The sequence below is a fragment of the Maylandia zebra genome, linkage group LG16 (genome assembly GCF_041146795.1).
Source record: "Maylandia zebra isolate NMK-2024a linkage group LG16, Mzebra_GT3a, whole genome shotgun sequence".
Taxonomy (NCBI): domain Eukaryota; kingdom Metazoa; phylum Chordata; class Actinopteri; order Cichliformes; family Cichlidae; genus Maylandia; species Maylandia zebra.
Window position 1 is genome coordinate 18,921,971 of NC_135182.1, and position 27,389 is coordinate 18,949,359.

The 27,389-nt window shown below is 41.0% G+C and overlaps 4 protein-coding genes across 9 annotated transcripts in view; all 4 read right to left on the minus strand.

Annotated features, from left to right (window-relative positions):
* Positions 1-9,672: 9,672 nt before the first annotated feature.
* LOC101478789 (toll-like receptor 8) lies at positions 9,673-11,618 on the minus strand. The gene has a single exon (XM_076874945.1). The coding sequence runs from the start codon at positions 11,571-11,573 to the stop codon at positions 9,777-9,779; it is 1,797 nt and encodes a 598-aa protein (XP_076731060.1). The 5' UTR covers positions 11,574-11,618; the 3' UTR covers positions 9,673-9,776.
* On the minus strand, positions 11,613-19,628 carry LOC143412344 (toll-like receptor 8). Of its 2 annotated transcripts, XR_013093499.1 has the most exons (3): positions 19,542-19,628; positions 13,430-17,688; positions 11,613-12,107 (listed from the first exon to the last, which is right to left on the minus strand). XR_013093499.1 is itself a non-coding variant. In XM_076874944.1 (2 exons), the coding sequence occupies exons 1-2, from the start codon at positions 19,542-19,544 to the stop codon at positions 14,587-14,589; spliced, it is 3,105 nt and encodes a 1,034-aa protein (XP_076731059.1). In that variant the 5' UTR covers positions 19,545-19,628; the 3' UTR covers positions 12,686-14,586. The 2 variants fall into 2 exon arrangements, 1 of the variants encoding a protein (XP_076731059.1); XM_076874944.1 differs by lacking the exon at positions 11,613-12,107 and having other exon boundaries at positions 12,686-17,688.
* Positions 19,629-20,117: 489 nt separating this feature from the next.
* Positions 20,118-24,895, minus strand: LOC143412965 (toll-like receptor 7). The gene is made up of 2 exons (XM_076874943.1): positions 23,537-24,895; positions 20,118-23,265 (listed from the first exon to the last, which is right to left on the minus strand). Exons 1-2 carry the CDS (start codon positions 23,549-23,551, stop codon positions 20,119-20,121), a joined length of 3,162 nt encoding a protein of 1,053 aa, XP_076731058.1. The 5' UTR covers positions 23,552-24,895; the 3' UTR covers position 20,118.
* Positions 24,896-25,042: 147 nt separating this feature from the next.
* The window catches only part of LOC101484711 (FERM and PDZ domain-containing protein 4), a 37,302-nt gene continuing 34,955 nt past the window's right edge, over positions 25,043-27,389 (minus strand). For 4 of the 5 annotated variants that reach the window (XM_076874941.1, XM_004557841.5, XM_004557842.5 and 1 more), the window contains exon 17: positions 25,043-26,779. In XM_076874941.1, coding sequence (XP_076731056.1) covers positions 25,524-26,779 — 1,256 coding nt within the window. In that variant the 3' untranslated portion in view covers positions 25,043-25,523. The remainder of the gene's footprint in view (positions 26,780-27,389) is intronic. The other variant, XM_014409007.3, reaches the window with a different exon arrangement.

A 27,389-nucleotide genomic window follows, 5' to 3' on the forward strand; every position in this document is an offset into this window, starting at 1 on the left:
GAATTTATAACAATTTAGTCTGTTTGAAGTTTTTGCTCTTTGTCTCTAGACAGTTAAAGAAAACTCTTTAACTAAAGTCAAATAAGGAAGTAACAAACTGTTAACAACATGATAGCGTTTGTGAAGGAAGTAGCATGTTGTTATGTCCCCAAGAAGGAAGCTGATGAATTGAAGAACTACATCTGTTTCATTTCTCTCTTTCAAAACATTGTCACAGTTTCATTGCCAACTGAGCTGTACGTTAAAATCTCCAGTGAGCATACCAATGAGTGCCAGTCAAATCTCTAAAACGGTGTGAATAAAAATGGAATTTAAAATTAACACTGTATTAGTCATTAATATTAAATTAATAATCCATCTGCTCACAAACTGATGTATTTTTCAGTCGGACAATGACTTTATGGCTAAAATTGCAAACTCCATGACTGCCAGTGTGATCCACACAGAAATGTGGTCACAATTGTGAGTTAAGTGTCGTGATATATGGAGATTATTTTGCATGTTTTATTTTGCTGGTTTATTGGTGTAATTTAAAGCCACAATGTCATGTAAATTCCCTGTTGCCAGGAGAGTGTATAACACTTTGGACAGTAGGGGGCAGCAGCGTGCTTTGGGAACTGAGTCGGGTGCATAGCTGCCGTAAGTTTTCCATTCTGGCAAGACTGACCAGGCGAACGGCAGCGTGTCTCCTGTGCTCACTTTCTCTCCTGTTTTACAGGTCAGTAACGTGGTCAAAAACATAAAGAAATACACAGCTGGACACTGTGATACTTAAACTTTCATGACATAAGACGGGTCTGTGATATGTGATGTATTATACTGTCGCTATGTGAGCTACTTTAGCTCTGTAAGATGTTATAGCTAGGCTATATGCCTGGGTAACGCTAGCAAGCTGTTGCAACTGCGTATAATACTCCATATAATAATAAGAAGCACCAACCCAGTTAGGTTTACAGTTCCTGATAAACTTGTAGCTTTGTGTTCATGACAAATGTTTTGTATAACGCGTGTGTAAAGTGTTCTGAGCTCGCCTGAAGTCATGTGTAAACTTGCTGTTTCAGTGTTAGAATCTAACTGGTCTGAAAAGGACATATGAAGCGAGAGCGCTAATAACAGTACGGCCAACAAAAATGCTGGCAGGGAAAGTAGTGCAGTAATGTTGAAAGTAGAGTTTCCTTTCTATGATGAGACACTACCATGATGATGTGAATTATTTTGTTTATCTCATTTATGGGAAAAGAGGTGTAGTTGTCATTTGTTTCATTCATTTAAACCCTTTGTTGTTTTATGCCAGTAGTGTGGACTAATATTGAAATGTACTGGTGGAAAACAAGCCATGTGAGGGAATGAGCAGTTATTGTGAAATTGAGTTAACGAAAGAGTGGAGCAGATATGCTTGTGTTGTATGAATAAATTCTGGCAAGACTGATCAGGCGAACGGCAGCGTGTCTCCTGTGCTCACTTTCTCTCCTGTTTTACAGGATCGTAATCTGGCTACGCGCCCATCATAGTGGGGCCTGTAACAGATTTCTGGGGGCTCGTCCAGGATCGGCGGCGTCTGAGGAGCACGTCCGGCTGATCCAGTGATCATTGGACCCAAAGTGACAGTGTTGCTAAAGAGGGTGGGACCGGTAACGCCACCAGGCTGCAACAAAAGTCATGTCAGGCGACGAGAGGAGAAGACTCAGCTGGTCCATCAAAAAGAAACTCTACCAGCTAACGGCTGATGAAGCATACAACATTGCAACTCACCTTGACCCGGTGGCTGAACTGGACTCAGAAAGGCTAAACAAGGACGATGAGGAAGGTTGTATTGAGTACATCACTGCTTATATGAACAGCTCCACACTCCTACAGCTAGAGGATGAGGGCTTGGTCATGTTGTTATGTTTACAAGACACTATTGACTTGGTTATTACTAACCGGGATAAGGGTAGACCACCCCCCAAAGATCTGGCTAGTGGTGAAGGGACGCCTGTGATGCCACCAGCCAGTGATAACATTAATGGCAAACATATATCTCCCATGGGTGGCTACGCTCCCGAAGTGGCAACCCCCAACTTTGACATACACCAACTGCTCACAGATTCAGGGGAGGGGCAGAACAAATCTCACAGACACAGCATCAACGCACCTGACCCAGAGGGACCACAGTGTAGGACGGGTAGCTGCGGTCACATCAGCGGGCCTCGTGCCACTAACTCACCACCAACTGACATCAGACATCCACTGATTCCCCAGCAACACCACATGGCTGCAGGAGCACTGCCTGCCCCAGCCCACGAGAGTGTGATTGCCCTTCGCGACCTGCCCCTGTTACAGAGGAAGGAATTCAAAATACATGGTGGGCAAATAACTGATACTGCATCGGACATTAGTTTTAACAGTATCTGCAAACAGATTGATGACGGTCGCAGGGAACAACACACAGATGACGACATAATTAGAGGAGTCCTACGCATAATCAAGGGTGGAAACTTTAAAGACATGCTTGTGAACAAGGAAGACCTGACAGTTACAGAACTGAAAAGTTTCCTACAGTCCCATTTGAGAGAGAAAACCAGCACCGAGCTCTTTCAGGAACTGATGTGTGCTAAACAACACGAGAACGAATCTCCACAGCAATTCCTGTATCGCATGATCGGACTGAAACAGAGAATAACGTTCACATCCAAGCAGGCAAGTTCAATCATAAAGTATGATGCCTCCACACTCCAGGGCGTGTTCCTGAACGCAGTTTATCAAGGCATGGGAGAAAGGCACGAGGACCTCAGGCGGGACCTGAAGCCGCTCCTGGCTAACCCCACTGTTTCTGATGAAGCTCTCTTAAGACAGGTTATCCAGACCACGATGGAGGACAACGAGAGAAAACGCCAACTGGGGCGTAGCGCCAGCCGGAAGTTCACACAAGCCCACAGCACAGTTGCAGAGCCAGAGGGAATGACCGGCGTTGTGGGCGAGACTAGAGTCAAAGGTAAAGACAATGTAATTCAGAGACTGAATGCTCAGGTCGAGGCTCTAACGGAGGCCATGGAGACACTGAGAAAGCTCACTGCTCCAGCCCTGGTGCCCGGGGCTGCCCATCAAATTGTCCAACAGAGTGCCTCTGACAAGACCAAATCGGACAGAAAGACACAAAGATCATATGGGTGTCCACAGTGTGTAGCCCAAGGCAGGCCAAGCTGTAACCACTGCTTTTCGTGTGGAGAAGTAGGCCATCGTGCTATTGGCTGCTTGAAAAGGAATATGCAGTCGGGAAACGAGTGCCGGTCAGGGCTGAGGGGCAACCCCTGACCAATCCAAGGGACAAATCCCAGCCCCATGATGCCACAGTACTAGAGTTAGGAAAGAGGGACCAGTCTATGAGCTTACAGATGGGTAACCACCTACCCCCACCTGAGAAAGTTGCCCCACTGATTGGCCGAAAATCCCTATTGAAATGCAGCATGAACGGCTATGCAGTGACTGCCATGTTAGACACAGGGGCAAATGTGAGCATCATAGACCACGCCTGGAAGAACAAGTACCTACCTGAAAAAGAGATCCGCCCACTGAGTGAACTAATGGATGAGGAACTCAGTGTAACTGCTGTCACGGGGGAGGCAGTGCCATATGATGGGTGGATGGAAGTGGTGGTAAACCTGCAAGGCAACAACGATCCAGATCTATCCATTAGAGTACCTTTTCTAGTTAGTCGACTAGATTTAGAAAGACCATTGGTTGGTTTTAATGTCATCCAAGAACTCATCAAGAGTAACGAGAGCAGACCCAAAATCATGTCCATCCTCGTCAACCTGCTGACTGGTGCCCTAGAGATCAACAGTGCAAAGGCAGAGGCTATTGTAAGCTTCATACAGACCAAACCAAAAGTAGAACAGAATGCGACTGTAAAGGTGGGCAGGAAAGGTGCCACTATTAATCCTGGTCAAGTAGCGTATATTAGGTGTGGAGTATCTTTAGACATTAGTGACTCTAGCCCACTCGTGCTGTTTGAACCTAACCTAGATGACACACCACTGTTGCCACTGAGTATAGGTGAAGGGCTATTGGCAATCCAGCAGGATGAGAGACCCTTCGTGAAGGTACCAGTTTCCAACCACTCTACCGAGACGGTGGTCCTGCCCAGCTCCACGGTCCTAGGCACCATTGAAGCTATTGATGGAGTAATAGGAACAGGCAGCCCAAGCGGCGAGCACAGTCAAGCCCGGGGCAACACTGACCCGCCACCAAGCTCCATGAGTGACCTGTCCCCTACTACACTGTGGCACCCGCCAGTGGATGTTAGTCACCTAAGTGATGAGCAACAGAGAAAGGTGAAACAAATGCTATACGAGGAGTCAGGAGCTTTTGCTTGTGATGACGAAGACATAGGGTGTATTCCAAGCCTGCAAATGTCCATAAATTTAAAGGACAACATCCCAGTACAGCGAACCTATGCTGCAGTGCCCAAACCCCTCTACAAAGAGGTTAAAGAATACATCCAAGATCTGCTTGCCAAAGGGTGGATAGTTAAGTCAAAGTCACCGTACGCAGCACCTGTCGTGTGTGTCAGAAAAAAAGATGGAACATTGAGATTATGTATTGATTACAGGCTTTTAAATCAAAAGACTGTACCAGACCGCCACCCACTGCCTCGCATCCAGGACCTCATAGACACACTAGGAGGCCACAGCTGGTTCACCATCCTGGATCAAGGCAAAGCCTATCACCAGGGCTACATGGCAGAGGGATCCAGACACATGACAGCATTCATCACTCCTTGGGGTCTCTATGAATGGGTGAGGATCCCATTTGGGCTCTCCAATGCCCCAGCCGCTTTTCAACGCAGCATGGAGGAGATGTTAGATTCCCTGCGTGATAGCTGCTGCATCCCTTATCTCGACGACATCCTCTGCTACGCAAAATCTTTTGACGAGCATGTCGAGGGAGTACGTCAGGTCCTGAGGTCTCTAAAAGCCCATGGTGTCAAGCTTCGGCCCACAAAATGTGAGCTGTTCCGGCAGGAGGTCAGGTATGTGGGGAGGCTGGTCTCAGCTTATGGTGTCAGGATTGACCCAAAAGACACTGATGCGATCAGGCTGCTGCAAGAGAAAACACCCAATACAGTGGGTGAGGTGAGGAAGCTGCTTGGGTTCCTGAGCTATTACAGAATGTACATCCAAAACTTCTCTAGCATCGCTAAGCCAATCTACGAGCTGCTGAATGTGAAAACCGCCCCAGCAGTAACAAGTGGAAAGCTCACGAAGGGAAAGGGGGCCCAGCTGCCATCAAAGACACCTATCGTGTGGACAGATGAGCACCAGAGGATATTAGAGCAGCTGATAGACACTCTGTCGCACCCACCCGTGTTGGCGTATCCAGACTTTGAACTCCCGTTTGTACTCCACACAGATGCCTCTAAGGAGGGACTAGGCGCTGTGTTGTATCAGCGCCAGGGTGGAAGAATGAGGGTCATCGCTTATGGCTCGAGAACTCTGTCCCCTGCTGAGAAAAATTATAACCTGCACTCAGGGAAACTGGAGTTCCTCGCCCTTAAGTGGGCGGTATGTGAGAAATTCAGGGATTACCTGTTTTATGCACCCCATTTCACAGTCTATACGGACAATAATCCCCTCACCTATGTGCTGAGCACTGCAAAGCTTAATGCGGTGGGCCACCGCTGGGTGGGTGAGCTGGCAGATTTCCGGTTCGATGTCAAGTACAGGCCGGGGAAGGTGAACATAGATGCGGACACATTCTCCCGGTTCCCACTTGACATCGACACCTATCTCACAAAGTGTACGGAAGAGCTCACGGGAGACACTGTCCATGCTGCCTGGGAGGGTTGTGAGTCAGCAAAGACAGAGGACGTTGCATATGTTGCTGCCCTGAGCTTAACATGCCCGGAGCCACCGGTGAACGGATCACCATTTACAGTCTGTCACAGTGATCTGGTGACATCACAAAGGGGGGATCCTGTTATCAGCGAACTGATCAAACTGAAAGAAACAAAAACAGTAATAACGAATGACGACAGAAGGAGAGCCAGTGGCCCTGTGAGGAAGTTGATGCACGAGTGGGGAAAGCTCAATATCGAAAACCAACTACTGTATCGCACGGCAGGACAGCGGAGACAGCTTGTGCTTCCAACACAATACCACCCCCTAGTGCTGAAACATCTTCATGATGACCTGGGTCATATTGGGGCAGAGAGGGTCATTCACTTGGCAAGGGACCGTTTTTACTGGCCTTTTATGAAGAGGGACATTGAAGCGTATGTGACCAGGAAATGCCCCTGCATTAAGAAAAAGAAGCCGGTCAAACAGATCAGAGCCCCGATGGGATCAATCTCCACTTCTGCGCCGCTTGAACTGGTGTCTGTGGACTATATGCACCTAGAAGCCAGTAGGGGGGGCTACGAGTACATCTTAGTAGTCATCGACCACTTCACCAGGTTTGCTCAGGCCTACCCCACGAAAAACAAGTCGGGAAGGATGGCGGCGGAGAAGATATTCAATGACTTCATCCCCAGGTTTGGATTTCCAAGGCGGCTACACCATGACCAGGGCAGAGAATTTGAAAATGACCTGTTCATGGCCCTACGACGCCTGGCTGGGGTTGCTCACTCGAGGACGACACCATATCATCCACAGGGCAACCCAGCCGAGCGATTTAACAGGACGTTGCTCCAAATGCTAAGGACGCTGGAGGAGAGGGCGAAGAGCAACTGGAAGGAGCACCTACCCCAGATAGTGCATGCCTACAACTGTACCAGGCATGAGGCCACAGGCTTTTCACCCCACTACCTCATGTTTGGTCGGCACCCCCACCTCCCAGTAGACCTAATTTTTGGCCTGTTAACCAGAGATCAATCTGAAACACCTCAGAGTTATGCCAAAAAGTGGGCATCACGGATGAAGGAGGCTTACCGTATTGCAGCTGAGAACAGCCAGCACTCCAGTGCAAAGGGTAAGAAGTATTATGATCGTCACATACAGAACACAGTCACTCTCCAGTCTGGTGACAGGGTCCTAGTCCGTAATATGAGTGAGAGGGGAGGACCTGGAAAATTGAGACCCTACTGGGAGCAAACTGTGTATGTCGTCAAGGAACAAGTGGGTGACAGTCCCATTTACAAAGTATGCTCTGAGGCAGGTGGTGCTAAAACCCGCATACTTCACAGAAACCTTCTACACCTTGTAAATAATCTACCTGTGGACTTACCTGACCTGCAGAGGGGGCCATTGCCATCCAGAGGGTCTCGAAGGAAAAGGAGTGACCCTGCTGTGGGACATGATGGGATGGAGACGCCCGAAAGCAGCAACTCTGAAAACTCAGACAGTGAAGCACCCAGAGTGCAGTACTGGCTCAGAGTATCACCACAGGCTCAACGCCAAACAAAGAATCTGAGACCAATGCATCAGTCCCAGAGAAATATTGAAGGAGCCCAGAATGTCCCTGGAAAACAAATATACATGCCACGGTCAGGAGGTCATATGGCAGAGCAACCCAGAGGCACTTCTCCTGAAAGAGAAGTTGAACAAGAACAAGGTGAAAACCAAATTGCAGACTGCTCTGTTGCTGATCCAGAACACCTTGATGCGGAGGAGTGTCCAGAGACAATGACTGAGGGTGATGAGGCTCGACCGCTGACTCCTCAGGAAGTCACAGTGAGGAGATCCGCCAGGGGCAGGAAACCCCCTCGGGTTCTCACATACGAGTCCCTGGGCCAGCCATCTTACCGAGCACACGGGTCACTTAACCCCGCTGGACTTTGTACAGTACAGGCCCTGCCAGTCTGGGGAATGCCACCCCTCACTGTGCCACACTACATCCCATACCAACCATTCCCCTGCACTGTTGTACCATACACAAACCCATATTGATACACACACTGACGAAATACCTTCGCTCTGAAATATGAAGATCAAGAACTGTTTCTAGGTGAGCGAGTTAAAGTGTTAAGAAGTGTGAACTTTTTGTGTATTTTCTTGAAATGTCTGGAGCCATCTTTTTTTTTGTTTGGGAGCATGTGATCCACACAGAAATGTGGTCACAATTGTGAGTTAAGTGTCGTGATATATGGAGATTATTTTGCATGTTTTATTTTGCTGGTTTATTGGTGTAATTTAAAGCCACAATGTCATGTAAGTTCCCTGTTGCCAGGAGAGTGTATAACACTTTGGACAGTAGGGGGCAGCAGCGTGCTTTGGGAACTGAGTCGGGTGCATAGCTGCCGTAAGTTTTCCATTCTGGCAAGACTGACCAGGCGAACGGCAGCGTGTCTCCTGTGCTCACTTTCTCTCCTGTTTTACAGGTCAGTAACGTGGTCAAAAACATAAAGAAATACACAGCTGGACACTGTGATACTTAAACTTTCATGACATAAGACGGGTCTGTGATATGTGATGTATTATACTGTCGCTATGTGAGCTACTTTAGCTCTGTAAGATGTTATAGCTAGGCTATATGCCTGGGTAACGCTAGCAAGCTGTTGCAACTGCGTATAATACTCCATATAATAATAAGAAGCACCAACCCAGTTAGGTTTACAGTTCCTGATAAACTTGTAGCTTTGTGTTCATGACAAATGTTTTGTATAACGCGTGTGTAAAGTGTTCTGAGCTCGCCTGAAGTCATGTGTAAACTTGCTGTTTCAGTGTTAGAATCTAACTGGTCTGAAAAGGACATATGAAGCGAGAGCGCTAATAAGAGTACGGCCAACAAAAATGCTGGCAAGGAAAGTAGTGCAGTAATGTTGAAAGTAGAGTTTCCTTTCTATGATGAGACATTACCATGATGATGTGAATTATTTTGTTTATCTCATTTATGGGAAAAGAGGCGTAGTTTTCATTTGTTTCATTCATTTAAACCCTTTGTTGTTTTATGCCAGTAGTGTGGACTAATATTGAAATGTACTGGTGGAAAACAAGCCATGTGAGGGAATGAGCAGTTATTGTGAAATTGAGTTAACGAAAGAGTGGAGCAGATATGCTTGTGTTGTATGAATAAATTCTGGCAAGACTGACCAGGCGAACGGCAGCGTGTCTCCTGTGCTCACTTTCTCTCCTGTTTTACAGGATCGTAATCTGGCTACGCGCCCATCATAGTGGGGCCTGTAACACCAGCACCATTCAGGCATCGTTACGATGGAGTAAATGTGACTAAAAGTCTCAGCTTGATAAATTACAATTTTTTAAATTTGCAATAAATATGCAACTTCATAACTCATTTTCATGTAATGGATTACGAGACTTCCAAAAAAACAAAGTGTATTAATATTGCATTGTTAATATATCTACTGACAAACTGATTTGTTTCTGTGTGGGATATTGACTTTAGGGTTAATTTGCAAGCTGCAACTGCATCACTGCTGCCACCACGTGGATAATTTAATAGCAGGCAAACACAGAACATGCTAGTTCTAACCAGTCATACTGTGTGGATTCTGGGAAACTCTGTGATGGAGTAAAGTTTAGGATGTGTCAATTTTGCTCGAAATTGATCTTTTGTGGAACTGTTGAAGCTGGTAATGGTGTCCCTCAGCACAGATCTTTTCTAAGGTTGAAACGAGAGTGTAGACTGTAACATTTACATTCAGAAATTGCCTCACATTTTTATATGGTTTCATTTATTAATGTACTTCACACACATTACAAAAATTCATTATGCTGTCTTGGCAACTATAAGGAAACCAGTTCTTAAAAACAGTTCAGTCAAAGAAGAAACACTTTAAAACCAAACTCGAAATTATATATAACACACGTGTTTTAAAACAAACACGTTATTATCCTTCTTCACTTGGTGGTGAAGTATTTTGAATAGGTCTTGTTGTACATCACTTGATTGTCGACTCTTATGACAGTTCTCAGGTTTTGCCAAAACCAGGGCTCTGCGGCTGCTGTACGCGGCCACTCTACAACACTGCTCTCGCACAGTCGCTTCCTCAAGCGCAGAAAGTGAGAATGCTGCAGGACAGGCTCCAGCATTAGCAGTACTATCACATCCACATTTTCATCCAGCAGTCTTTGGTGGGCCAGATACATTGCTAGCTTGAAAGCACCGGTCTTAACGTAGCCCTTTGTTAAGACAAACAGAGTCTTGCGACTGTACTGGATGCTCTGGGTGAGGTTGTCCACCAGTGGGACTCCTGGGGGCCAGTCCCTCTCTTCCAGACACAGTGGATGTATCTTGTCTCCCTCTTCCTCCAGTTGCACCCGCAGATTGCTCATCACCCACTCAGAGACCTGTGGGTCTTTTGTATCATATGTCACAAAGACATCATAAATAGTATCTGGCGAGTTCAAGGATCTGTACCCTTTCAGCTTAGCTTTCATATAGTGTAGAACATAGGAAGCATCCCAGTAAAATAAGTGAGCAACTGTTGAAACAACCATGAAAAGAATAATGATAGAAGTTGTTAGAGTGTAGATCTGCTTTGCCTGACTGGGATTTATACACTGATGAATGCTAAAATGTATCAATCCTTGTCCCTTTAAGTTCACTGGTGTGTTACATGTCACCTGAGTGGTCAGTCTTGGGATCTTTACATCACTCTGTTCAATCCACAAAACGAAGTCTAACAAATCACAAGTACACTCGAATGGATTTCCTTGTAGGAACAGAGTCAGGTTTGCAGGTCCTGATTTGAAGGTAGTTTCATTGACAATAGTCAATTTGTTGTTACTCAGGCTTAGAGTCGTGAGGCTTTTTAGACTCTTTAAAAAACAATTGTCTGCATGGAAAATGTGATTATGACTCAGGTCAAGGAAAGTCAAAGTTTGTGTGATGTTTGAGTTAATAGTTGTTAAAGTAGACAGAGAATTGTAACTTAGGTCCAAAATTTGAAGTTGATGGAAAGGCAGTTTGTCCCAATTAACATCACTGAGTGAGTTATGACTTATGCGCAGTGTGGTGAGGTTATGTGGCAAATATTCATAAACATCATCTGGAATCTTTGCAATGCCATTAAAGGATATATCTAAAATTGTCAAATTAGAGAGATTAGTGAAAAGTTTCTTGTATGTGCTATCCCTGTCTTTCCAAAGTTTCCCTAGATGATTTTGTGCAAATATAAGTTCTGCTAATGATTTGCTATACATCTCTTTTGTTGTCAGTGTGGAAATCTCGTTATGACTCATATTAAGGACTCTTAGCACAGGTAGATTTTGTGTAAAATTTAAATTAAGCGTTACCCCAAATGCTTCAAAGTAGTGTGAATTGTAACTGAGGTCTAGTACTTGTAATTTCTTTAGTTCTTTGAAGGCGTTGTTATAGGCCAGATCAACCCTATTGAAGGATAAGTCCAGATATGTCAGATTAGGCAACATCTTGAACTCTGTGCCATTAAGTGCCTGTGAAAATCCATTTCCTGAGAGGTTGAGACATGAAATATTTCCATAGCCCACAAACTGCTTTGGAGAAATGAAGAACAGATTATTTGAGCTGAGGATGAGCACTCGTCCAGAATTGGCGCATTCTTGCTTTGTATTCCTGTGTAGTACTTCATAAATTGAGTCTTTTGGAGTGAGTTTTACGAATGGTGACATAGAAACTTCTGAATTCTCATTAGATTTCAAGCTAGATTTCTGCATTCTGTCACACACACACACACAGCTACATTAATGGCTCTAAGTGCATTCATGTGTTGAATAAACAAAGATTACATGTTAATGTTTTGTTAGTACCCTTATTTCTTTGTGTTACATTTTACCCCAGGATATGTTACAACTAACCCAGACTATGGGGTTAATTGTAACATTTCACTCTTTGTGCTTGAGGCCATACCATGCAATGGGTAATTGTGCTGCAGAGAAAATAGCTGCACTATTTAATAGCAGAGACATGTAAATACTTTGCATTACATTTTGAATCCACTACCTTAAAAGAGCTCCAATTTACAGACAGAAATGTCAGAAATGTTACAACTATCCCCGGTCTCCCCTAGTTATACCTTTTGGTACTTCCTCTAGATGGCGGCCTTTACAGTCAAATTTGACCGTATTTGAAGCATTGTTGGATATGACATCACAAGGAAACTGCCGTGTCATCCAGAAGGGTTTATGTGCAGCCAGCTGGACCTCATCATGGCAACACAGACAGAACAACAGCATCCAGCATTTGGTAATCTGTGAAAAATTGATGAAATCAGTTAACTGAAATAATTTAAAGCTTTTGTTTTTGGTCATATTATTTGGACTGACCCTGAATCAGTTAAGCTACTCCAGGACCCCTCGTGCCATACTAGCGCTTCTCCTTGATTACATTGTTTTCACTTCCCATTTATTTATTAGCCTTGCATTTCTGCATGCATAAAGTTTGTCTCTACTCTTTCTCAGTATTTTCTCTTGTCCTGTTTGTTGTTTTGTGGCCTCTCCATATTTCTCCCTTCCACTCAGCCCTCAAGCAGTACAGTAGCAGCAAATGGCTGCTGCTTCTTTAGCCTAGTTTACCCTCCCTCCTTTACCTAGTCCTTGGTCATAGAGTCTTGTCTGCTTGTTTGGGTTCTTGCTCTAATTTTGTTGAGTTTGTGCCTTTCTAAATTACTTCAAGGTTCAGACTAATATTTTGATCTGTGAGCCCCAGATTATACACTCACTGCAGCAAAAGATGTTCTTGGCCCAATTAGACTGTAAGTCATGACATCCAAGAACTACAGAGATGTTTTGAGAGAAAACATATTGATAAGATAAAATAAGATGCCTATTATATATTATAGTATTTGTTTGAAATAAAATATGAAGCCGACTCGCATTCCACATTCATTATATGCAGTTTATTTTTAATTGTTATTTATTTAACTGTGATAAAAGGCATTTCTTTTTTGGCTCATGATGATTTGGAGATCTGGATGGCCAAAAGAAAACAACAACTCATTTGTTTGAACGCTTGCTGTTGGGCAGTTTTAAAGCTGTTCAAGTGCAAACAGGTTTAATCACAAAAAATACAGTGGAATAAAAGATTTGTGGATATATAGTGTAAGTGAATGAGGCCCATTGATGTTACAAAGTAAGCTTGAAGAAAATTGTATGTAAGTATGGCATCACTTCTACCCAGCAGGTGCCAATAAATCGTAAATCAAATTGTAGCTGGAAAGACTGTTCCTGTTTTTTGTCACACTTGGGAAAAATATTAAATATTAAAATTACTGAACAGTTTGTGTAATTTGTGAGTAATTTTTAATGTACATTTTAATGTAATTGTCCAACAAATACCAAATACCAAAAAAACCCAAATACCAAAGGCCATTTCCAAAGTAAATTAAGTCAACTGTACAGGTTTTTAGAATCAAATAAATCTATGAAACATTTTGTCACCAAAATCCTGAAACTAGAAAAATAATCAAAAATAATACAGATAAAAGAAATTATAGCATATAAAGGTAATCAGAAATTTAATAAAATGTAAAAATGTAAGTTAATATAAAGAACAGAAACAAAATAAAACTCACCATTTTTTCTCCACTATATTGATCCCTGAATGACAATTTGCAAAATTATGCTAGTGTGCTTCAATTTTTTTTCTCAATTGTAAGACTTGAAAGTTTCTTGTCTTTTATTAATGATTTCGTTACAGATGACCCTGTTTGTTCCCTTCAAGACAAATAAAAAAGAAACACCCTGTTAAAACTACATGATAAGCTGTGTGAGGGAAGTAGCCCGTTAATTGAAGAACTGCATCTTTTTCATTTCCCTCCTTCAAAAATGCCAGTTTATTTGTCAGCCAAGATGAACACTGGAATGCCAGTAAACACAGCAACAGTGGATAGTGCCAGTCAGTTCTTCAGATTATGTGAAGTAATATGGAGTTTAAAAATGACATATTTCTTAGACATTAATATGACATTAGTAATATATGGCCTCACACACTGATTTATTTTTGAGTGGGACACTGAATTTAGGGCTAATTTGCAAAATGCACTGTATTAAAACTGTGTCACTTGCACCACCTTACGGACAATCTCAAAAATTTCCAAATGTGAAATAACAGATGAAAGCATGCAAGTTATATTACACATACTGTGTCGATATGGATTTTTAATAATGGACTGCAATTTAGGATCTGTCACTTTTGTACTAAATTTCTCTTTTGTTAACTGTTAAACCTGGTACTGGTGTCACTCAGCACAGATGTTTTCTAACATAGAAACCAGAGACTAGAGTATAAAATCTACATCTGCAAAATGCCACACATTTTATTTTATTTTATTTTTTTATTAATGCACTGCAGACAGATTACACAAGATTTATTATGCTTTCTCAGCAAATATAAGAAAATTTGGTTTTTATTGTTTTCTTATTAGATTCGGACAAAGAAGAAATCGTTTAAAAGAACCAAATAAGCATTGCTCTAAAGAACAGTGATTTTAAAGCAGGACCATGTTATTGTCTGCAGACTAGAATTACAAATCAGTCCCAGGCAGATAAGTGATGATTATCCTTCTTCACTTGGTGGTGAAGCATTTTGAATAAGTCAATAACTCAACAACTATAAGAAAATTAGTTCTTAAAAACAGTTCAGTCAAAGAAGAAACACTTTAAAAAGACCAAACAAGAAATGATATATAAAAGCACTGGTTATATAACAAGCTCATGTTATTATCCTTCTTCATTTGGTGTTGAAGTATTTTGAATAGGTCTTGTTGTACATCACTTGATTATCTACTCTTATGACAGTTCTCAGGTTTTGCCAAAACCAGGGCTCTGCGGCTGCTGTACGCGGCCACTCTACAACACTGCTCTCGCACAGTCGCTTCCTCAAGCGCAGAAAGTGAGAATGCTGCAGGACAGGCTCCAGCATTAGCAGTACTATCACATCCACATTTTCATCCAGCAGTCTTTGGTGGGCCAGATACATTGCTAGCTTGAAAGCACCAGTCTTAACGTAGCCCTTTGTTAAGACAAACAGAGTCTTGCGACTGTACTGGATGCTCTGGGTGAGGTTGTCCACCAGTGGGACTCCTGGGGGCCAGTCCCTCTCTTCCAGACACAGTGGATGTATCTTGTCTCCCTCTTCCTCCAGTTGCACCCGCAGATTGCTCATCACCCACTCAGAGACGTGTGGGTCTTTTGTATCATATGTCACAAAGACATCATAAATAGTATCTGGCGAGTTCAAGGATCTGTACCCTTTCAGCTTAGCTTTCATATAGTGTAGGACATAGGAAGCATCCCAGTAAAATAAGTGAGCAACTGTTGAAACAATCATGAAAAGAATAATGATAGAAGTTAGAGCGTAGATCAGCTTTGCCTTTTTCGCATTTACACACTGACTAATGTTAAAACTTATCAGTATTTTGTTCCTCTGGTTCACTGGTGTGTTACATGTCACCTGAGTGGTCAGTCTTGGGATCTTTACATCATTCTGTTCAATCCATAAAATAAAGTCTATGGAATCACAAGTACACTCAAATGGATTTCCTTGTAGGAACAGAGTCAGGTTTGCAGGTCCTGATTTGAAGGTAGTTTCATTGACAATAGTCAATTTGTTGTTACTCAGGCTTAGAGTCGTGAGGCTTTTTAGACTCTTTAAAAAACAATTGTCTGCATGGAAAATGTGATTATGACTCAGGTCAAGGAAAGTCAAAGTTTGTGTGATGTTTGAGTTAATAGTTGTTAAAGTAGACAGAGAATTGTAACTTAGGTCCAAAATTTGAAGTTGATGGAAAGGCAGTTTGTCCCAATTAACATCACTGAGTGAGTTATGACTTATGCGCAGTGTGGTGAGGTTATGTGGCAAATATTCATAAACATCATCTGGAATCTTTGCAATGCCATTAAAGGATATATCTAAAATTGTCAAATTAGAGAGATTAGTGAAAAGTTTCTTGTATGAGCTATCCCTGTCTTTCCAAAGTTTCCCTAGATGATTTTGTGCAAATATAAGTTCTGCTAATGATTTGCTATACATCTCTTTTGTTGTCAGTGTGGAAATCTCATTATGACTCATATTAAGGACTCTTAGCACAGGTAGATTTTGTGTAAAATTTAAATTGAGCGTTACCCCAAATGCTTTAAAGTAGTGTGGATTGTAACTGAGGTCTAGTACTTGTAATTTCTTTAGTTCTTTGAAGGCGTTGTTATAGGCCATATCGACCTTATTGAAAGATAAGTCCAGATATGTCAGATTAGGCAACATCTTGAACTCTGTGCCATTAAGTGCCTGTGAAAATCCATTTCTGGAGAGGTTGAGACATGAAATATTTCCATATCCCTCAAATAGCTTTGGAGAAATGAAGAACAGATTATTTGAGCTGAGGATGAGCACTCGTCCAGAGTCAAAGCACTCTTGCTTTATTAGCCTGTCCGATATCTCGTAGCTAAAGTCTTTTGGAGTAGCTGTTATGGAAAATGAAATAGAAAGGTCTGAATTCTGGTTGTATCTGTCTGTTAGAGTTGGTGGACTTTCTATTGTTGTGGGATATAACCTGTTTTCTGAGAGATATATCATTTTTACGTGGGAGAAATGGCTGAATAAAGTAGAGTTGCTGTAAATAATGAAGTTAGTACCTAAATTCAAAGCAGATAGATTTTTTAGATTGTACAGAGGTGTGAGTGTGTCTGGTCCAATACTCTGGAATACCAAAGCCTCCAAATGCAAAGTTTTCAGTGACCTGAGCTGTGAAAAGTCTTTTGAAAGTGTTATTTTTTCTGGGTACAATCCGAGAGCATAATTGAACGACAGGTCAAGTTTTTCTAGCCTGTGAAGATAACTAAATGCCTCAAAAGATGGTTCCTCACCAGTTATAGATTTTAGTAAAAAATTAAATGCCAGATATAATACTTTAAGATTCTTTAGACTTTGAAACCAAGAGGGCTTAAGGTAATTTAGTGAGTTTCCTCCCAGGTCCAGTATCTCCAGCTGTGTCAGTCTTTGAAATGCATCAGGATGTATGTGAATAGAACCATTAGGGCAAGGAACACAAGGGTACCGAGCATTGTGACATCTTGGACAGTTGCCTTTTATATCAAGAACCTTTAAATTTAGCAACCCCTGGAAATCATCTTTAGATATGTTCTCTATTTTGTTGGAATCCAGACCTAAAATTGTAATTGACTGGGGTAGTCCTTTAGGAATGTGTGTTAAGTTGTTGTAAGACAAGTCAAGAACCTGCAGTTTGTCCAGTATTTGAAAGGGTTTTTCCATAATAGCAACAGACTTCCCACAGGGATTCCAGAAGTAGCAGTTTTTAGATAGTAACAGGTTTGTTATGTTTTTTAAGCCAATAAAACTGTTGTTCAATTTATCCAAACTAATCTTGTTAATGTTTAGGTCAAGTTTTTCCACACTGTGGGGGAGATTGCGTGGAATTTCAGTCAGACAGTTGCCGCTCAGTTCCAGTTGCTTGATTTTTGTGAGATTTTTGAAAGCATTTGCAGGAATGTTCAACAGTCTGCATCCATAACCGTCCTTGGATTTGTTTGCCCAGTTGAGATTGAGCTGAGTCAGATTTGTCAGTTTAGAAAATGATTCATCTTTAATACTCTTAATAAAATTTTCTGATAAGTCGAGATGTGTGGCATTACTGGTTATCCCTTCTGGTACTTCCTCTAGATGGCGGCCTTTACAGTCAAATTTGACTGTATTTGATGTTTTGTTGGATATAACATCACAAGGGAACTGCCGTGTCATCCAGGTAGGTGTAAATGCAGCCGGCAGGATCTCATGATGGTAACACAGATAGAACAACAGCATCCAGCATTTGGTAATCTGTGGAAAAATGATGGAATCAGTTGAATGAAATAACCTTAAGCTTATAAAAGGGCTTCTACAAAATTATAACACTTTTTCATGATTATTGTGGTAAAAAAAAATAGATAAAAGAACACTATTTGTACTATATATAATGTTATATATTATATTACTATAACACTTTTATCATGTCAATTAGGGGTTCACAAAATACAGTGATATTGGTCTGCAGATTAGGTTTGCTTTTAGAATCGGCTTAAAGCTTATATTTTAGATGTGACTAAAAGTCTCAGATTGATAAATTAAAATTTTTTAAATTTGCAATAAATATGCAACTTCATAACTCATTTTCATGTAATGGATTACGAGACTTCCCAAAAAGCAAAGTGTATTAATATTACATTGTTAATATATCTACTGACAGTTGTTAAAGGTTGACCCAAATTCATTCCCTCATCCCTACCAGGCTCGGACATCTGTGGGCCTTCCTGTGATGCAGTGAGCACTTCTCCTCGACTTCACTCTATTCACTCCTTATGTGACATATTAATGGATAAAAATCGATGTAATTTTTTCTGTGCATTACTGGTTTCCAAACTTTTTGTGAAACTTTTTTGTCTACTGACTTAAACTGTATATACCTAAACCGAATAGAGCCCTTATTAATGTTATCACAGTTATTTATTACACCACTGCTTTTCCTGTTTTGACATGTTAAAATATCAGCTAGGGAAAAGACAATGAGATTGTAAGGCAATCTTGAAAAAATTGTAAACCTGTCCTATTTGCAGCATGTGGCAGTAGGTTGGAAGTCTAGTGAGAAAAAAAAAATCTTGTTCTTTCTTTTACTTATCAAAACAGCAAGTAAGGGGTATGAAATGTAAAACGATACATGTAAAATGTACAATTACCAGCCTAGAAATAATTTTAAAAATAGGAGATATCAAAAATCTTTCAGGTTGTTGTTAAAGTACTTTTCATGGGAGCACGTCACATACTTAGTGATAAGTGACATACAATATCCCATAAATTTTCTAAATACATTTGTCCCATGTCTTCATTATACCTGTGCAATTTATTGAATTGAAATACCTAAAAAAAGGGGCATCACTTTAAAATAATGTAACATTATTAAGCATTATTAAGGTATTACTAAGGTTTTACCAAGTGGTTAATTCATCATTTATATAGCATCAGTTCTCCTGTTATGCCATTTATAAATACAGGTATATTATCACTACTTTGATTATGATTACTATTAGCAGCTATGTAGTAGCAATTATAGCTGTACATGATTTCACCATGTCCAGCAGTGATAGCTGTACATGGCGTAACAGTAACAGATGGATAAACATATCTGCATCGGCATACTAAGGAAGAGCAGTGATGTATAAATGATGAATTAAGCACTTGCTAATACTTTACTAACACCGTAATAATGCTTAATAGTGTGACATTATTATAAAGTGCTACCGAAAAGAAAGTCTTGACTGCTAAATGTATCTTTGACAGTTTAAGATAAAGTGTGGCTTCATAGCTTGTGTTCTCAAGATCGCCAAGTGCTGATTTCTAAAACAAGTTAAATAAAATGCCGATAATGATGCCATGATGTTTTTCTACACATTGGCTGGCAAGTTTTATTATACCTTTTAATTGAATATGTCAACACATTTCCAAACAAGCAAAACAGATTTAAAAGCAAAACACAATAAAATGATCAGTCTGGGTTTTTGGAGTCAGATATATCTATACAAAGTTTTGGCACAAAATCATAAAATGACAAAATCATCAAAGATAACATCAGAATGCAGAAAATCAGATTATTCTGATAAGTAAGTTAAAAGTAACTATACACACACTCAGTAACTTACCATTGCGCCTGTACTGTATTAATCCCTGAATGACAATCTTGAATTCAGATTTTCTCCTCTACCATTTAAAAATAAGTGGTAGTGGTTAAAAGACAAAAAACAAAAAAACAAAACCCAAAACCAAAAAAACCCCCCAACAAGTTGCTAAAAATCTATAAGGTGCATGTCTTGTATATCATCAAGTCGAATTAGCCGTTTAAACATCTCTGCACGCTCACATACACCCATCAAAATAAGGAAGGGGACTGTTGTACACAGCAGAATGAGCTGTGGGGGGGAGCAGCGTGTGAATTGAACAAATATGTCTGTTTCATTTCCTTCTTTCATGGTATGTTGCATTTCATTGCCAACTGAGTCTGAGAATCCCCCACTGGCATCGCAAAGAGTGGCAATGAATTTCCCAAATAATTTGAATACAGAGTTTAAAATTAGCACATCATTAATTATTAATATTTCATTAGTAATAAAACTGCTCCCATTACAACAGTTCAGTATTCACATATAATAATTCATATACAGGAGTACATTTAAAGCAATCTAGAGAGAAGAAACTGCATTTTCCAGCATATTGTTCTCTTTACAGTGTCTCTTTGAAGAGATTGTTGTATTGTTTGTGACCTTCGGTTGCTAATACACTCCTCAGGCTGAACCAAAAGTATGGCTGGGCTTGAGGATTTGTTGGCCACTCTAGCACAGACCTCTTATACAGCCTCTTTCGTAATCTCAAGTACTTTGAATTGCAGGGCACTTTCTCTAAGAATATAAGCACTATAACATCATTTTTTTCATCCATTAGCCTTTGGTGAGCCATGTAGAACGCCGTCTTGAAGTTTCCCCCTTTGATGTATTTTTTGGTGAGAATAAACACAGTCCTCTTGCTCCTGTGGATGCTTTGAGAGAGGTTGTCAATCAGGGGGCATCCGGGCATCCAATCCCGGTCCTCAAGACAAAGCGTCAGTCGGCGGTCTCCACACTCCTCAAGATGAGCGCACATTTCCTTCGTCACCCACTCTGATACTGCTGGATCCTCCTTATCATAGATCACAAAGGCATCGTAAACAGCGCTCTGGGAATACAGGCGGCGGTAGCCTTTGAGCTTGGCCCTGCAGAAATGGTAGATGTACCAGACATCCCACATGAAGAGATGGCTGGAGATGGACAGCGTGACCAAGATGAGGACGAGGGAAGTCATTAGGGTGGAGAGGATGATTGACAGGTAGTGGTGCTGGCAGGCCAAAAGGTCCACTGAGATGACTGGACGACCTCTTTGTGCCCCTGGGGCAACGCAGGTAACATCCGTGCCCAATCTAGGTATGGTTACTGTAGTCCTGTTGAGCCATGTGACAAACCAGGTGGCATTGCAAGTGCACAAGAATCTGTTTTGGTGCAGAAGTAACATGTCCATATGATTAAGAACATCATCTGGAAGGCTGGATTTTTCAATGTACTGGATGTGATTAGAACTCAGGTCTAGATATTTCAAGTGGTAGGCACCCTTGAGGAAATCTGGTGTAAGCTTTAGGATTTGGTTTTTGTGTAAAATTAGTTTCTCAAGAGATGTGGTGCAGTTTGATAACACATCTGGAACAGTAGTCAAGCTGTTTCCACTGAGATCCAAGACTCGCAATGAGTGTAGAAGTTGCAGTTTCTTCCAGTTAAAGGATTTTAGTTTGTTATTTTTGATATACAGCTCAGATAGCTTCTCTGGTAGACCACTGAATACGTCCGATGGGATAAAAGGGAGGTTGTTATGAGAGATGTCAAGGACAGTCAGATTAACTAAATTCTTAAAATAGTTGACATATCTGGTGTTCCCATCTCGCCACAGTACATCTAACCGGTTATCTCTGAACTCTAACCTTTCTAGGGATTGACTCTCCAGCTCTGTGTTAGTGGAAGTAGAGATCTTGTTGTGATTCATCAGGAGTACCTTGAGGTTTTTTAAATGCCTAGTGAAATTAAGCATGTGAGTCAGACCTTCTGATTCAAAATAGTGGTTGTTGTTACTTATATCCAAGATGACCAGATTTTTCAGCTCTTGGAACGCGGTAGAGTATAGCAGGTCCAAACGGTTCCATGAGAAGTCCAGATATTGTAAATTAGCCAGGTAAGTAAATTCAGAACCATTCAGACTTTGACTCATTGCATTTCCAGACAGATTGAGGCATCTTAGCTCTGTAAGGTTTAAAAATCGTGAATGCAGGAAGAATATATTGTTTCTGCTGACGTCCAGGGTTTTGCCAAACTGACTGCATTCTTTTTTGACGAAGGATGTAATAACTCCAAGTTCCTTGTCCTTGTATTTGCAGCTTCGTGCATACTCATCATATCTGAAATAATGAATCTCTCTCACGTCTTTGTTTTGGTACTCAGCAGCGGAAGACATCGGAGACCAGTCCGAGGTTTCTCCTCCGGACAAACCAAGTTCAATTTGGCCATCAGAGGGAGACGATATTTTGTTGTCAGACAGGCTGATTATTTTAAAGCTTTTCAATTCCATCAGAATACTAAGCTTTGTCATTTTAATGAAGTTTGTACCCAAATCTACAACCTCCAGGTTCGGTAGAGGTTTTAAATGAGCGATACTCTCTGTAGTTAACTGCTGAAACACATAACCTTTCATTCTGAAAATTTTGAGAGACTTCAGAGAGGAGAAACTGCAACTCAGTCTTAGCGTTTGAGGGTACTTCTGAAGCTCGTAGTTGAATGAAAGGTCAAGTTCTTCTAGTTTACCCAGGAATTTGGGGAAAGCAGTGATTTCTAGCTCCCTTGCTAAAAAGTTTGATGAGAGGTCCAGCACTCTGAGCTCAGTTGTGGTGTCAAACCATTCAGAAGGCACACTTGTAAGGGAGTTGCTATGCAGCCGTAATGTTTTTAGTTTGGTCAGCATTTTAAAAGCTGTCTTGCTGATTTTCAATGGTGCGTTATTTGGACATGGGCTACATGGAAAAGGAGCGTTGTAACACCGGGGGCAGTTTCCGCTAATGTCTAGAATCTCAAGATTAGTTAAATTTTTAAAGTCTTCATCAGTGACTTCTTGAATGTTATTGTTATAGAGATACAGCTCCTTCAGAGTAGTGGGTAGCTGATGTGGAATGAAAGACAAGTTATTTGATTTAAGAGATAGCAATTTTAAATTGTTAAACTGTAAAAATGCATCGTCTTCTATATCATAGGAATCATTGCAGGGGTTACGAAAATAGCAGTTTTGACCAAGGTAAAGCACCTCAACATATCTAAGCTCAGAGAGGTTTGCTTTAGAAAGATAATAAATATGATTCACTTCCAAGCTCAGAAGGATCAGATTTGAAGGCAGGCCTTTAGGTATACTGTAGAGCTGATTGCCATCTAGATACAGCGCTCGCAGATTGCTCAGTCTGCTGAAAGTATTTTCCTCAATTGTCACACTCTTCAGGCACATCTTGTCCTTGGGTCCGATTTTGATGGGCACACAGTTGCACCTCATGTCAATCTCAGTCAAGTTCTCCAAACCGTAAAAGGAGGTGGAGTTTAAACTCGGAATATGGTTGATGGTGAGCGTCAGGTTTGTTGTGTCTCTCGGGATTCCATGGGGGATTTTTTTGAGGCTTCTCTCAGTGCAGTCCACCTTCACTTCACTCCCATTGTTGATCTCGTTAACATCACATGGCAGAGTTTTCGGATAATAGATGCCAGTTGCCAAAATAGGGAGACAAGACCACAGGGTGAGCAGTGCCACACACATCTGCACGGAAACATGAGAAAGGTTTGCTAGTAGAAATCTAATAATACTGTAACAGCACATTATAAATGCAAATCATAACAAGGGACGCTAAAATCAGCAACTTTAGTAATCATGGCCAGCATATTATACTTTACTTTACTGTACAATTAGGAAATAGCATTCTCTCGCATTTGATTTTCTACTTCTCAACAGTTAACAGCACTTCTAAGCCAAACTACATTTGACAGCTTATGAATTCTGATACTATAGAGTATATAAAAATCATACTCACCAGGTGGAGAAACATTGTTTATGTGAGAAAACAAAAAAAAAGAGTCCAGCTCTGACTTGTCTTGTCTGGTTCGATGGAGTACTGAAAGAAGTATAACACTAACAAACATTCCTGAGGTGGTCGATGAAAGTAACAGGTGTCTGTGTTAGCCTAGTGTGTGTAGAATTAGCCGGCATCACTTCCTACTTTCTTACAAACCACAAACATCCAAATATTTCATCTTTTACTACATCGTGAAAAGGCTTATTGGTGCATTTATGCTATTGCTACTGTAAAGAGGTGCCTTTAATAAGATACAGCAAGTTTAATACTCTGACTCTTGTTGTATGGCAGATATTCCATGGTATTATAAAACACAGCTGGATGAGTTACAAGTTATTATTCAACTGAAACCAGTGAAAGGAAGAGTTTCATTTCTCATTAAATTTTAGGGGAAAATGAAACCTGTGGTGTGGTTTGGGTTTTACCACTGTACATGGTGGTGAAGTTATTTTAACATCAAGCAGAATATTTTTTTTTTGTTATCTGTGACTATATGACTAACATTCAGTCTCACCTACCCAAATTTAAGATAAATAAATATGTTCAGTGGTTTTAGGTACAGTTCCTACCGATTTACAGTAGCTAGACTGTTTAGCTGTCTGTCTTTACAGTGAAATGGTGTGATTTACTACACCTATTCTAGCAATACTAGGTATTCCTGTTGGTCAGCATACCTCTTGTTAAATTTGGGTTTATAGAAAAATGTCTTGAGAACTACCGATGAAGTGCTTTAAACATTTGAAGCAGAGATCAACTTCAATCATTATCTGTATTTTCCTTAAGCACAACTAACATTTTCAAATTTCCATGTATCCTGGGAAATATCCGTATATTTCAAATGGTTTGGCGTAAACACTCTGAGCTGGATAAGTGGTTTAGAACATGGTTTGAGCAATGGATGGACAGATGGATTGGTTTAATGTTTTTTCAATTCATTGCTCACTAGGTTGGCAATTTAAGTTTAGATGGTTGTTTGCCATAAAACAAGTATAAACATGCATGTCATCCTAAATCGAAGTGATCAGTGAGCATCATCAGGTCAATTTTGACCAGGAGTTCACTATGTTGGCATTTAAGCACCTTTATGCTTATAGCCTCACTGAGCTGCTGGCTGTTGTCTTTTTCGTTTTACTCAGATGCATACACATAATGCACAGTGACTCGTTCTCAAGCTGTGCAAAAACATTCTTTCCAGCCCTGTACTGTAAGTGAAATAGGCCATCATCATCTTTAATGCAAAAAGCACTTTCACAACTAAAGCTTGAGCGAAAAGTAGAAAAAATTAATTATTGAACACACTTGAAACTAAATAAAGACGCTTTATTGAATGAAACTTCAGTAACAAACTTTTGTAGCCGAGAGATTGGTAATGACCAAAACTGTGAGCGAGCAGAGTGAAACAGAAACAGACAACAAAACAGTTCATACTTTTTAAAAAGTTTTAATTTCTTTAATGACATTGACAAAAATAACAGGAAAGTTCTCAGTGTTTATGTGTAAAGTATTCATTAAATTAAGTGACTCAAGCAAATGAAAATATTGTACGCGTTACTTCAGCTTTATCATCTCTTGTCCTGTGCAGCGATTTGTTTAGAGCTTTATATAGTGTATGCATTTCTTCAGCTGTGTACTTTTTTTACAAGTTATAAACAAGATACTAATAAGTTTGTGTCAATCTACATGTTAAGCTGTCAATAAAACCAATAAATCCTGAAAATAATCCCTATGAAGTAATATTAGATAATATATTTGAGAAGAGAGTCATATGCTTTTTAATATAGGCCTTAATATAATCTATTTAAAACTTTAATTATTCGTATAATCATATATTTTCTTTACATAATAAAATACTGTATACACAAGGCAAGTTTTTTAAATTTTTTTCACAGCAGTTCACATTGGTTGTTAAACCCATGTCTCTTATGTATGGCTTTGAAATCAATAATCAAGACAAAATAACAGTTTTTTTGTTTAGCAGTGTGTTCAGTGAGTGAGTTAGTGTGTTTAGAATAGCAGACATGGTGGCAGAATAATGTGACAATGCATTCACACTTTGGTCACCGGGGGAGCCTCCTGAAGCTGCCTCAGCAGCTTTCAGAAGACACACGTAGTTCATGACGACCTCATCCACCTTGGCTACCACCTCGCGCCGTTCACTGTCGGTGCTCAGGCCTTCTACTAGTGACATGCAGGCTTGCGTTAGGCAGCACAGAGTGTGGAAGCTGTGCGTCAGCGTGAGCAGCAGCTCTTCTGGGCTACTGTACTCCACCGCCATCTGACTGCAGGCGCTGCTCAGCACTTTGGCCTGCATGAGAAGCAGCTGGGCGAATGTTTCCATGTCAGCCTCGCTGACCTCAGGCATGGCAATTCTGGAAGGCTGGCCTACACTTGAACGCAACACACCAATCATCTCTAAGGCATCCTTCCGTGCAAGTGCGAACCCCGTGTGAAGGCTGTAGGTTTTTCCTTTCATTGAGTTAATGTGAGCAAGCCGATCTTTGAGGCTCATGTTCTTCATATATGAGGCCATTTTGCTCCATTCAGCTTTGTAGTTTCTCAAGATAGTGTTTTCCTTGCCATAGAAAGAAACTGAGCTGTCAAAGTGCAGATCATGTGAGGTTATCTCTCCACCTTCATCACCGGCATGAGTATTCGACTTTCTCCTGAGGAAGCAGTGACTGAACGGCCCACGGCACTTCCATGCACCTGTATCCAGCCTCGGTGCTGTTTGCTCGGGCATCAACAGAGAGGCTCCTCTTAGCAGCTGTTCACCAGTTGAATTACAGGCAACTGAACCTTGGGACAAGCTCGTGGGTAAGGTTTTGGCAGAAAATGTCATCTGCTCTTTTGGGGGATCTTGAAACTGTAAATTCTGACTATCATTCTTCCCTGTAAGTATGGCTTTGGTCTTTTCAAACAGTACTTCTAAGCTCCTGGAACCTGGCATTAAGGTACTCCAGCTCCTCCTGAGCATCCGAACCCTTCGCAGCTTCCGGAGGCTGCCTGTTGTTGGGTCACATGAAGATCCGCTTGAGGGAAAAGCCAGGGTGTGTGGGTCAGGCTCAGGGCTGGCCTGTGTTAGCCGTTTGGGCTCTGTGCTACTTTGTAATGATGAAGGTGACATGATTGTGGTGGTGGTACTGGTCTCATTACAGAGAGCTAAAGATGACTCTTTCCCAGCCTTCTTCAGCTGTGTGCAAGCTACACTAGGGGTAGTAGGAAAACAAAGAGAACTGTTAAGCATCTACCTTAACATTAACACAATGTTCTTCAGTCTCACTGTATTATTGGTTCCAGTGATAGAAAAGACATATAGTGCACAATTAAGAAGGAATCTCTTAATCCTGGTGTAACTGATGGAAAATGTTATAGAGACATATTATCAATCTAGTCCATATGAGAATATCATAACAGCTAGTTAGCTTAGCATTGCAAAAGACTTTGGAGACAAGGAAATTGGCTCACCAAGCTCAGTCCAAAGGCAACAAAATGTACTTATGAGCAATCATGAAAAACTTAGCTTACATTAATACTTTGTTTCTTGTTTGATGAAGCTGTACAAAGTGCAGAAAGTCAAGAGGTAACATTTAGGACAATAACTTATAGATGTATTCATACTTTCTCCTTGTCTCCGATCTTTACGGTAAGCTAAGCCAACAAAGCGATGTGAAGCAACAGATATAAGAGTAGCATCAGTTGTAATATTACTGCAAGCGGAATGCGATTAAGATTAATACCCAATATGTCGAGTGGTTCGTTTAAGAAAAAAGTGCAATGTATATTGGCAAGTAATTTCAAACACATAAAAACA